The 14,239-nt window shown below is 34.9% G+C and overlaps 2 protein-coding genes across 2 annotated transcripts in view; both read right to left on the minus strand.

The window, feature by feature from the left end:
* The window catches only part of LOC118267494 (semaphorin-2A), a 317,052-nt gene that overhangs the window by 271,637 nt on the left and 31,176 nt on the right, over positions 1-14,239 (minus strand). The gene's annotated exons all lie outside the window — the stretch shown is intronic.
* LOC118267496 (3-oxoacyl-[acyl-carrier-protein] reductase FabG) lies at positions 11,184-12,142 on the minus strand. Its single transcript, XM_035581524.2, has one exon. It carries the CDS (start codon positions 12,100-12,102, stop codon positions 11,338-11,340), a length of 765 nt encoding a protein of 254 aa, XP_035437417.1. The 5' UTR covers positions 12,103-12,142; the 3' UTR covers positions 11,184-11,337.

A 14,239-nucleotide genomic window follows, 5' to 3' on the forward strand; every position in this document is an offset into this window, starting at 1 on the left:
ATATATTAAAAAGTAAAATTCTTTAATTTACAAATAATACCTAAAATCATTTTTTTATGTTAAACAAATAAAATTATGATGACCATACAAAATGTATATGTCAATTAAAATTCACACACTTTCTGTGAATTCTTGATAGATTAAGAGTGTGTACTAAATATCAGATCGATCGGACACCAGGAAAAGGGTTAAATAGGAATTACTAAATTTGACCCAACAAACAAACAGGTTGAGCTAAATAAAACCCGTTAAGTAAAAACTTTCAATATTTCCGAAATAGCCTTATTAATATCCATTCAGTCCATTACTATTAGTAAAGTTACAGCAATATAAAATATAGAAAGAGTTTTTATTCCACCTTCCAGGAATTGACACAATTATGGCTACGACAAAGCCTTTGACATTCTTTATTGGAAATTACCCGGCGATTGTTAATATTTAATGATGGAAAATAAATAGGATTTCCTCTCAGTTTTCCTATAAAACCAATAATGTCTCGCTGGGTCTCCGATACTTTATAAAATACATTATAATATTTTTAATCGACACTTTACTGTATATTTTTTAATATTTTTCCTCTTTATCAATATTATGAAATTTTAAATAATTTAGTTTTTAACGGAAACTGATTTTAGTTGAATGTACCTAATGGTTTTATTTTAACTAAGATTTTGGGTTGAACGAAACAAAAGTTGGTTATCATGATATTAACATGATATCATTTATATTTGTCAAATAGAAATAATAATTATAGTCCTCGAAGCAAGGAAGTAAATAAATATTGTATCTTTAAATAAAATTGCTTCCTTAAAGTATCCTTATATAAACCTTAATATTCATCTTTATGAATATTTAACAAAAATTAAGAGGACTCTCAAGCATTTAATAAATTGACCTTTAATAATTGGACGACATTTTATATAAAAAATCTAGTCACTTAATGCAGAGTAGGAAGTTGTAACATAGGTAACGTCATATCATTTCACACCCATACAAAAACACACATATTTAGGACTTGTTAAACAATGGTGGATAGCCTCTATGTAACAGATAATTTTGAATTAAAAACGTAATTTGTATGAACTATATCTGTCACATAAGTTTATCGGGCACTTATATGAAGGTGGTGAAACAGGCGGTTAATGTATTAAGTATTAACTTTCTGTCAATTATAAAATTTATTATGAGCCCTAATTTACAATGAACGACCCCTTTTCCATAAGCCTTGCTCAATTATAGACTCAAAACCTCTGTCACACCCAAAAATCGAAAACCGAAGACAACATTTACGTGAACGTATATAAGACTTATAAAAATTTTCAACATCACGATCAAGTTCAACAGAGACGGTTCTTAGCTTAAGTCTGTACGTTGAAGTTAAACTAGGAATATTCTATTAAAGAGTCAAGCTTGTTCTTTGAAGTTCAGAAAGAGGCTTGTCTACTCTAATATTATTATCTACCAAGAAAAATATAAGTTTTCAACTTGGAAAATGTATTAAATTTTACTTTGTAACTGTGAATACGGAATGTGTGCACAATCGAAGTTTTTATAAAGGTTTGAGTAGAGTTTGGTATGCGGGTTTGATCTTTGCGTGGGTAGGGACAGATTGATTTTTTTTATTTCTTTAAAGCTACGTAAGCTTACAATATAAACAAGGTTGTAGATAGACTTGCAGTAGATCTTACCATTATTACCATTATGTCAGCTATAAGATGTCAACTGCACATAGATTCCTCTTAACGAATTTCATTTCGCCACCACTGCCTTTCTTAGGTCATCTTATAATAATTCAATATCTTTTACTCACCCGTCCACATAAAAACAGGCATATTGCTGTTTAGCATGCACCTCTAACAAGTTATTATTATTACATTAGAAAGACCAGTCGTAAAACCTCGTGATCAGTAGTCACGCTTAAAACCACTAGACCAACAAAGCGATTAATTCGTTCCCTCTCATTTGTGGTAAGACAGCAATCCATTAATTAACCAATGTGATTAGGAGCATGTAATTAATTATAACATATATCTAGTAATATAATAATCTGTCAACATCAGGTCTTGGCTAACCAATAACGTGGTATTAGGTACGACGTTTTTCCATCGAAGTGCTAGATAGAGGTTCACAAGTAATTTTAACCAGTTCTAACTCCCAAATAACTGAAAACAAAGCATATACGTATTTCCAAACTATATCCTATCACTGACAAATTCTTTTATTTTACACGTATCACGAGTAGCCATTTGACAACATAGCTTACCTTTTGGAAACAATTACTGAACCTTTCAAAAATCTGAATATCTTACATTTTTTCAATCTCAGAATGTAAACTAAGAACCCTTGTTGGCCAGCCGCACTTACAATCAGTCGACCAACGAGTCAATCTCGTCAATAAAACGCCATCAATATATTATAACCGTAACTGTAAAGTTATAACATATTTAATGGTTCACATGAATAATATCTATAATCTTTATATCTTCGCCGTAGATACGAGTCATGAATAATACATAATGTAAGCCTTTATACATACGTAACTAATGAAAAGTACATTAACAAGTCTGAAGTGTAACGAGTTAGGATATGGACTGACGTGAACAAACTTCATAAACATTTACGTTACATATTATATTATGATTATAGAAGATAATAAGATTGTAAGTTAGTTTTCTCTATAACTACATGTTTTGTGGGCAAAGAAATGGAGCCACTAGCATTTCTTTTTTTTTTTTTTGATAAATATTATCTGATACAACTGTTTTATTTATTGGTAAGGTATAATTGCCTTTAAAATTAGAGTATTATTTTTTCGTAAAACGAAATTGTTCTTTAAATGATATAGAGTGTTCTTTAAAAAACACGCTAGTGGCTCCGTTTTTGTAACTATCCCAAGTGTAGGTAACGGTGCCTACCGAATACATTTTTGAAGTTTGATTTTACTTTTGTAATCCGTGGATTTTACGATAAAGAAACGTATAATATTAGCACACATTCCACCTACACTTAAAATAATAAATGTTATGTAAAAAATCTGTTGTAAAAAGTGAATTTTGAAACATATGTTCAGAACTAAGTAGTTAGTAAGTACCTAAGTAAGTTAGTAAGTAAAGTTCACCATAACAACAGACAGAGTAAGTATTAAAACTTACGGTTGAATTAGTTAACTTATACGAGTAATCATAATTTTCCAGGAAAATCCTAACAAAAATAGCCAGAAGAATAATTCGCGCCGTGTCAAAACAAGTAGGAAACAAGTTTATTTATACTGGTCTTACAATAAATCTAAACTCTTACTCTCGGCTTAAATCAACTAATTCAACAGCCTCGTCTCCATCATTTATCATTAAAGTTAATTACGTTGAACGGCTCAGTCCATTCAACTAATTAGTCCCCTCCAAAAAAATCGAGGATAATTGCTAAGAGTGATTGCCAGGATTTTCTATCTTGGAAGGACATTGGCTGATAAATTACATACCTTTGCTATTCGGCCAGTGTTCTTTATTCTTTCTTTGTTTGCCATAAAGAAATATACGACGCCATTTGTTTTTTTTTTCGTTTGAATAGAGAATATGAGGTAGCTGTACCTATATTTTTTGAGATTCAGTTAATCAATTGCTTTTTGAAACTCCTGTCTGTAGACTTAGTATAAATTTATGGTAACGGAAAGAGCTTTTCTCTTTTTTAAAGTCTACTTATATAATACACTTTCTCTATTTGAATCAGGCATTTTTTTCCCAAAAGGCTAGGCGCCTTTTCAGGTTTCCCCCCGTCAAAAAAGGCGATAACGGTAACATACCTACATAAATTGTAATAATAAAAGATATATCGTTCTAGCAGACATATTTTCCTGAGCCATAGAAAATATAGCAAAGATGTCAATATCAAATTAATAGTTCAATTTTATTTCGCGAGTCTGTGAGGTTTTATGGGTTGACCACAAGGACATAACAGAAGCCATTTGCTTTTATAGCCAATATTAGCTACGATTATTGACATAAGTTTCAAACTGGCCACACAGACAGGTCCAGAGATAAAACCTGAATATGAGATCATTATAGCTGTATAGAATAACATTTCTAGATTTGAAAAAAAAATACGTTAAAAATCAAGTTCGTATTGTACAATTTAGTTTTACTTCGGGCAGTCGTAACATTAATTTAGACTTTTGTTTTGTCATAGCTTGATTAAAGTATGTAACGTAAATCTGTTAAAGCATTGCTGAAACCCAAAATGAAGTTTGACCAGCTTTTAAAACTAGTATTCAGACCAGTAAAGATTAAAAAATCTTTGGTCTGAACATTAGTTAAGTAAGTAAGCTGTTAGCTTACAATATTATTACTATACAAAATACAACTACCAACAACTATACTGCAATAGTTTACAAGAGATTACTAAGTCGCAAGGATCAATATTGTAGCTACAAACATAATTTTACATACATAATATAATAATATGCGGGCAGTTCGCTTCGGGGATGTGTAAATACAATCCGGAGTTTGCATTCTAAACATGGCATAATTATTCAATTGTACAGGTAATGGATACGCTCCATACTAGATTATAGACGGATATACGGCTGTTTGTTGTGTAGTGTTTGAATTAGGATGATGACGAGATCTGAAAATTAAAAATTTAATTAGTCCGTCACTTAGGTAATGAAAAAGTATTAGACACGTATTTTTCTATTTTGTCATATAAGCTAACAATCTTAGATAAAATGAATCAAAGTTTAGGAGTGGGAGCAAAAACGTCATTTCTACTTATAAAATGTATCTAGAAGTGACCTCCAGCAATATTTCAAATTGATATATCTTCGAAAGTATTTATCCGTAAAAAAATAAAAAATACATGTCTAATATTTTAAAATAATCTACAAGACGAACTTTAAAATAAAAATTAGTCATCTACCCAATTAGATTTTATAGATAAAGATGTTTAGAATGTTATTGTTTGATAAACCAAATGGATGAATTCCAACAAAAAATCTTATTAGTTATTAGTCACGAAATGTTTTTATTTTTATTTATGTGTGCTAAAATAAAAATATATTATCTTACGTAATTACTTCACTTTATTTATCCATCACAACAAAGCAAAGAGTAATTTAGGAAAAGTGTCCCACATACATTTACGTAAGTAAATCTCATCCAAGGCAAACTATTCAGTGCAGCAATGAAATGACTCTCGTGCCCGTATCTCGCACTCACTTCCTTTAAGACACCAATCCCTGGTCATAGAACGAAATGAAAATTAATGGTAGTCGTGAGTATTTTTTCATGTCGGTTTGAGTACACACCATTAGTTCCGTTTTTGGCGCTGAACCCTCATTTATTATGTAAGTTGGTCGGTAAAATGTTATACGCAAAAATGCAGATGGTTTCGCGAAGTGAGCTTATTTGCCGCGCAAAGTAAATTAAGATGTCTTTCACACACATCGTCGGCGTAAGGTAAGCTTTGATGTTCCAGCTGCGATAATATATTATGTAGGTTCTTCATTGAAATAGAAGACTCGTTCTTCGGCTTACTTTACGTACTCTAAGATACGGTCGAGTAAGCTTTTATAAGTAGGTTATTCCCAAGCTGGATTAATCATGAAGAATATTTAATAAAAAAAAGTAATTTAAACAATGGCTTATTTCCAAATTATGTATCATCTTTCCAGGACACAATCCCGAGAGTGTTCGGAACTTTTCGTGATTTTTCTCGATTCCGCTTAATTGGATTGATGGAACGGCCCTCACAAATCTGTCAGCCGAAGATAATGAACGGTCTCGCGAAATGAACTTTAGTCAACTATTTCACGTAAAAGGGCGCCCACCGACATTTTCGCTGTCGTAAAACACAGGTTATAAATATATTTTCGTAGCTATTAAGCTATAAAACTTAATAAGTACCTACAAGCAAGATCCCTTTATCGTAAATGTTGGTGTTTCAGAATTACGGTAAAATAAAACATGCCACAGGCTTCGGGAGTGACTAGAGGGAACATATGTTGTACAGGGAACGTTGGAGCGATCTAGATAGTGGTGTTGGTAGGTAAATAAGGTCGTTACCCGATGTAGTGCTCTGTATCTTGACAGTGATTGGATGAAATTAGAGGATCGTAAACACACGTGATCTGAGCGTTGTTTGCGCATCCTCTCTCTTGAATAGGCCGGTCCGTGGAGCCCTTTCAGCGGTTGATGAAACACAAACTGTGTCACTAGGTACTGCCGAAATTTCGGATGGTGTTTGTAGTTGCAAACGAACTACCTTGTGTCGGGTAATGGGGTTTCTGAGTATGTCTAAGTGAGTTTGTGTCTACCCGACAGTACGTCTACCACCAGGAGATTAAAGATAACCAATTCCAAGTTGAAAGCCTTAGAGCGTAATACCTCTTTTGTATGGGAACTGTATTGAAGAAAAGATTTTAAGACTAAATATAGACACACTGAAGAGTATTTCTTATATTGTGTTAGTATCGGCAGTTGAAAATAGGTCTTAACAAAGAATAAGTAAATATTTTGTAGTCAAAACACAGACAAAGGCGACTTAAGTATGCCTAAAAAAAGATACAACAATTGCTGAATTTATTATTAATTCAAAATGCTCAAAAACCACCTACGCAAAACTACGACATGAAGTAAAATAAAGTGTATAGACATCTACCACAATTAGTAACAAATCTACACAAACAACACCACTATAAAGCCACAACCAGATTCCAAAACTCAATTAACTAAACAACTAATCTCACAAACTTTAAACACAAAATCAGTGCATCCATCAAGTGTTTGAGGAGACTCCATCTGAATAGTGTAGCAATTCCATTTATCATAATTCACCTCCAGTGAGGGAACTAGGTAACGTCAGGCACTTCCGTGGCACATGATTTGCATAATAACCGAACTAAGTATACTCCACATTCACATCCAAATCTAAACCATAAATTCAAGATCGTAAGAGCGGTTTTACATGAACTGATTTAACCTAATCGCTCTCCGTCCGATCAATTCTCATACACAGAATCAAAGACACTTGAACGTATTACGGCTATGTTAATGGATAATAGTTTCTATGGAGTTCGGATTAGTGCTTAATTACATGTTTTGATTTGAATTTAGAGAATTTCGGCGAATATTCAAATAAGCAATATAGATCCTGTGAGTGTGTGTGGTCATTTAGGGCTGTCGCTCGTATTGAAGCGAACAATATTAAATTGTGAAATGTAATATAATAAATATATTACGGAAAAATATACATATGTTTTTGAAATTGCAGTACCAATGGATCATCGAACAAACATATCAATCATTAGATGAAATAGTTTTATTGTTTGGACCAATATTTTTTGATAATAAGTAGACAACCCTAATTTTATACAGTTTCAATCATAACTGAATACAAATATCAACTTCTTTCCAATACATATTATAATATATAATGTACGAATAGTAATTTATTACATATCATTGTCTATTAGGTTTGATGTTGTGGACATTTGAACATATTACATGGGAAAGTAACTTACTTTTAGGGTCATACAAATATATTAACCTAGAACTAAAAATAGACTTATTTAATATAAGGAATAAGGACAATCCGGATAAAGGCCCATAATAGGGGTCGGGATCCTTGCCAACGAGGGAAAGAGAGAAAAAAAGAGGGTGACTTAACTCAACCAATAACAATAAAAGAAACAAAAATCACTCCACAATATTCGCAGGTGAGCACTCGCCCTTCCAATACTTAGCACGTCGTTCGTCAAAAACTAACTAAGCTCATTTCATATTCACTTTACATCACGGCAACCCCACTTACAAAAAATGCAAGGCCGATAGTGATGCCGATAGGCAAATACCCGCCCCAAATCATGACCTAATATCGGGCAATTTATCACCGACAGACCTTTGTGCCTGTGCCATCAATCTTGAGATTCCACCGCACTCAACACTCCAACTAATTATTGTCGATCGTGTCAAGACAGTTTGCTTGCGGATTTCAACATTTTTTCACAAAGCACATCAAACTTATGCCTGGCGATAAATTATACGCTTCTTCGAACAATTAAGTGTTTGGGCGAGGGGTGAACTCTCCAAAATGTAAACACTAGCAATACGTCAAGGAGCGATGGTTCTTAATAGATGAATGCTGGGGTATAGATCACTTGAAGCAAAGGGGAGCAAAATGAAACCATCCATTACGGCCAAGAAGGACATCTCGAAGGCAGACGGCAGCGGTAGGCGAGAAGATTTCCCTCAGTACCGTGAAATGAGCGAAACACCCGCCCGTGTGTTAATAATAAAACAATACCCACCATACGTTACATTCATAACCCGGTCTAACAATACGAGTACATTTGTTTTTGTTTCCTCGTGACAGCTGCTCTACATAACGCTAATGATACAATATTTTACAAAGACAACATCTAATAACGGCATAGTAATTTTCACGTGTTGCTTGACTAAGCGAACACCTTTTTCGCCGCAAAAGAAAAATATCCAGGTATATTTATTTACGCCCAGGAAGTAACATAGCAACATTAAGTTAATAAAGCATAAAAATATTTTACAGCGACTCATGGAGTGGCATCCACACGCGAGTAGGGAAGAAGGGCCATTTGCTTTATTACATTTACATTATACGCCCGTTAAAGCAGCCAACTGTACAAAATGTTGCATAAAATTCCTTTCTCGTGTCGCGATTGATCTTTTACTTCCTTTCAAATAATGTTTGCTTGGGGTACCGTTGAATAATGTACGCCAAATTTATTTTTTCACGTCTCTCTTAATTTGGCGTCTTGAATATGTACAAAATTATTTACACACACACACACTCCCGCTACATAATACTTGATGATCTGAAAAAGTACCCAATTTACTCGAGTTCACCGCTTCAAACAATACGGAACCTTCGCTGAGTAAACGTTACTTTTCTTCCATTTCTTTGAATACGTGCAAAAACAAAATTATGTATGCCTCAGACGATACGAGCGTATATTATAATGGTTGTCTTTATTTTTGTCCTCGATCATAAATTTTCATTATGACGACTATGTTCATATACGTTTCCCCGATGTATAAGAAATAACAAGTCGTCTATGGGAGAATGTTATGCAATGCCACGGAGGCAGTAAACAGAATAATATCACTCAATCCATTCATTCTGACTACATGAATTAATAATGACGAAACACAACACGACCCTATATTTTCTGTTTTCCGTTGTGCTCGTTGACTGCCAAAAATAAACTGAATCCAAAAGTTAGCAACCAAATATGAAAAATCTAACGGTTGAAAACGAATCCATGTATTGCACTTTTATTTACACGTCTACACACGGTTGTGACGCAAAGAGAAGAATGGATTTTACAGTATATAGTGAAACACAGACGTTATATTAGAATACGAAGTGATTGTGTTTGGTTAAGCGAATGGCCGCAGGACGTGCCGGCCACGCAACAACGAACGTGCGTTGCGGCCGGATTTTTGAAAAGCAATCCGCGGAACAGAACAGCGTGTGCAAACACCCAGCTGACATTGGCTTTGGGCTCCGATATTTACCGAAAACTAGTGTGGACGTGAATGCAACTATACTCAGTCTCCAATACACGCCAGCACTTACAGGCGCAAATAAAAATTGAAAAATCCACGCTCGCAAATCCTCCGAGGGTCGCGATCCTCACGTTCCTCACGCAACCGTCCCTTCTCCTACAAAGAGCTTGAACTGCGACATTATTTATTTAATTATTTATTTATAAAGCTCAACGGCAAGTTCTCTAAAAATATGCGTTGTTTTGTCATTACGTGTGTGAGGTAAATAATGATATAATGCCAAAATATTCATGTCATATGTGTGTAATGTGTTTACGTGATATTTTTTTCATAGTACGTGCAAAAAATACTTCGACAATTTAAAATTATTTAAGTTTTGATACCCGGTTAAAGTCGATTTAATATTTTTTTTTTTTATATAACAATGAGTCTCAAATATGTCTATATCCTCGCCCTATGCCGAGAAAAATCATGTCATTGCAATTAAAAAAGTACTTCAATAGAAAAGGATCAATGGTAATTATTTGGTGTTGCTTGTGTATGACTCTCCTTTTACAACTAATATCAACGGGTGTAAAGTTCATCTATCTACGTCACCATGGTAACGACCCTAATAACTTCCTAATAGCATAACAAATCACTTTTAATTTTGTTTACCATCGCTTTGGGAGTGACTCGGTTATCTTCCGTTATCTAATTATGGAAATAACTATAGCACAGTAAGTATACATAGAGGAAGCTCATCTGTACTAAATGAATTGGGATGTAATCGGTAATTAATTGAATATCAAGTGGTTTAATAAATATAGAATTAGTAAACGATCTGACCAAATCGACTAAAGAGAAAATATTGTTCGTTATTTCAACGTTTGCTATTTTAACTGTAATGGATCATACAAAAAATAAAAACAAAAACAATATTGAAACGAAAATAAACCCATATCTTTTGATTCAATTAAAATATGAACGAGTCAATATCTAACACTGAGCTCAAATTATATTTAGAACTAAAACAATAGCGTCGCACCAAAATTACAGCTCCATAAATTCACGTTCATGAACAGCATCGCACAATGTCTTGAAAATAACGACGGTATAAACAAGTACGACAATACTAGGCGCAGATAACTAAACAATATTACCCCTATATTTAACCACGAACCACGATGTATTTTATCACGGCACACAGTTGTTAAAATACCATTTCTACTACCTTTAACTTAGGCCGTACATCAGTTTTAATGTTCCCACATCCTCCGTGTATCAATTCCAAAGTCCTCATTTGCGTCCACCATAAGTTCTGCTTTCCACACACATTCTATATCACTGCATTCGATATTAAAACGAATGGCTAAGAGAACAGGAACTATATTAGCTGAGCTTACAGACTTACTTACTGACCTGTTTATGTTGGCCCCTATATCCTTTCTTACACATACTACGTTCTTGTTTTCCCTTGTATACGGTTTGCTTACAGAGTCCACTTTATTTATTTTCGTTCTAAGTAAAAGAAAATCATGAAATAGTTTGTCGCATTTGAGCCCTTAGAAGCCTGTAATTTACTTTATGTGATGTCCCATATTGTAGCCAAAGTCAGAATGTAATGCATTCTTGGAAAAAAGGATGATACACAAATAAAAAACACGCTCTCGTATAGCAGAACTTAACTCCGTTTATTATTAGTTTTCGTTATAAATAAATATATAACCAGTGATTTTATAATATTCACTGCTATGAAATTTTACAATTTAATCAATTCAAGCTGCATTATCAATTTCGTGTTTAATTTTACAAAATAACATCACACCAATATTTCGCCGTTATCTATAACGTAAATACTGCCCGTGATACTGCGCGCGCGATCGCTCGATAGATAAAGAATCAGGTCAGCGACCTCCTCGCTTTCTGCCATTTTACCGAGCGGGTACAATGAGCTGCGGCTTTTGTATAACTCCGAAACTTGTTCTTTGGTAAAACCAGCTGTTTCTGCGAATGGGGTATTAGTACCGCCTGGATTGACAGAGTTGACGCGGACACCTTGACGACCAAGCTCAACCGCCAAACACTTGGTAAATTGGTCGAGACCGGCTTTCGATACACAATACGGCAGGTAATGCACGTCCTTGATCGGTCGTAAGGCCGCCACGCTCGATACGTTCACAATGTTGCCCTTTGTTTTGATGAGATGTGGCGCCGCTAAGCTTGTCAGATGGTACACTGCACGTAAATTAGTGGCTATAGCACGATCAAGTAACTCTACACCGTCTAATATGCTTCCTTGGACTCCAACACCAGCGTTGTTCACGAGAACGTCGATCCGTCCAAACGTGTTTATAGTTTTTGTCACAATATTCTTCACATCGTCGTCCTGAGACAACTCCGCCTTGATAGTTAGTGGTTTAATACCTCTTGCATCCTCGCATTGTTTCGCAACTTTGTTCAAAGATTCTTCATTTCTTCCAACTAAGACAACTTTGGCAGACTGCTTGGCGTACAATAGTGCGGCAGCTGCTCCGATGCCGGAACTCGCGCCGGTGATCACGATAACTTTGTTGTCGAAGTCCATCGTCGCCCGCGCCGCGATTCCGACTAACGGTTTTATGTTTTTATCTACCAGTTTGTAACTTGATAAACGACATGACCTTCGACATTCTACAGTTAATTTACATTTAATTATACTCAACACAAAAACATTTGAACAAATAAACTGTACTTACTAGTATTACTTACTTACTTTAAACTTTACGTTAAAACCTTGTATCAGGTATATTACAAAACATATCATTTCATCCCCTTGTAGATAATACTACGGCAATTTCCTCCATCCTTATTAAACGAAGTGCAATGAAATCATAGTAGGTACCTGGTAAACTCGTAATCAGAACATTAGCCAGTGGTTATTACGTTAAGCTAGGCATGTGCTACGGCTGACTTGGCAAAGCGAGAAGAGAACTACGCTATCCGTGAGTAATACATACGTAGGTAATAAAATTTTGCGGTTTTATGGACGCGTCATATTCTCGGAACAAAGTGAATGTTTTTTAACGAAATATTTCAGCAATGACAGAACGGGCCGCAGCCGCCGCGGGAGAGACGTGTGCATTACACAAGCCGTCACGCGTACCACGAATATTTCTGTACGTTAGCCTGTCGTTTCATTATTGTCGGCGGACTCGAGGGAAAATGTGTTAGTAGAATTATTCGCTACGCGCTCTTTTTTTATAAAATATTTCAGATGTTTCAGTGCCACGACCTACACACATTTTAATACAGAACATTTTATACAGGCCTTACTTTATAGAGACATCAAATACAGGTTTTAAAACGGTATTAACAACGCAAGATCTGTTAATCCATTCATCCTGACTTGCCTCTCGTATCGAGGGCAAACTACGTAATGTTGGTTCCGAGGCATGCCATTTACATGAATGATTATTCGGGCGGATAGAGGATCGCGCGCAATTTTAACTCTTGAGATAAGGGAATGTGGGGTGGTTTTTGTGTGAGCGAATTCTGAGACCATTCCGAAGTTTATCTGTGCAAGCCGCGTGGAAAGCATTGTCCGGACCCGTTAGCCTATGTTAACACGACGCTTCCCCCGTCGGTAGACACACTGTAAACATAAATCGAATTCCTTCAAATATTATATTTTACTCAAAATGTTTCTTTTTGTGTACGGACAAGATGTGAGTGGACGAACTTGTGAGAATATAAAATGTTTTGCTGAATCTATTTGATATAGCTACAAGAAATGATTCTGAATTTCCATATTGTTACTATTACTTTCCATAATAGTTTTTAGTTAGTAAATAGACTTAAATGTCGTGGATATTAGAGAAAAAGACAGATTCATATCCGTAAGAATTAGATAATAAAAATGAAGATTATTCTTTGTAATTTTGTTTATAAATAATATTGTAGCAAACTTCAGTACCTAAATCACACAAATAACTACTAGCATTATATCTTCCACACACAATAAACCAACACGAAACAAATCACAATAATTTCCCAAACAATTTATAAAGCTTTCATGCATCGCCAAATGAGTTTCTAACCTGTAATTAATGCAAAATGTAATGCGGCATTACAGGAGGTCAGTTGCCTCACTAATTTGTACTGATTACTTGTTAATCTGCCGCAGAATGTTAACATCGCACGGCCATGTTGACTTTGCCGGCAAAAATTACGCTCAAATGTGCTCAAAGGAAAAATGTGGAGAATAATGGGCTGAACATTAACTTTTGTGCGATAGCGGTGAGAGGCGTTTTAGTTATTTTGCTGTATTTTAATCATTAGCTCTTTATTACAACGTCATGTTTCAGACAGATTTTATTTTATTATAAGTACTTTTACCTGGTGTAGAGTTTGGTAAGCACAAGTACTGCTAAGGAAAAGGTTTTATTTTCGGATAGAGGACACAGAAATATTTAACTGAAAAGTATGGTCAAAGTAAAATTAAAGCAATGTACAATATAAAACAATACAGAACAATGTCTGAAACAAGCTTTAAACTTTTCGAACATGATTTATAACTGGCCACATCATTTCAAGGTAAATGTTACTCCAGTAGAGCCAAGACGTTGCGCAGTGGGTGGCGACATCCGTAAGTTGGGCTCTTATCATAAATCTTCGTGGGCCTGCAATGGATCACTCGCATCGACCACCCCTACCTCGCCCCTCATCATTTATACTTTATTATT

The sequence above is a fragment of the Spodoptera frugiperda genome, chromosome 6 (assembly GCF_023101765.2).
Source record: "Spodoptera frugiperda isolate SF20-4 chromosome 6, AGI-APGP_CSIRO_Sfru_2.0, whole genome shotgun sequence".
Classification (NCBI taxonomy): domain Eukaryota; kingdom Metazoa; phylum Arthropoda; class Insecta; order Lepidoptera; family Noctuidae; genus Spodoptera; species Spodoptera frugiperda.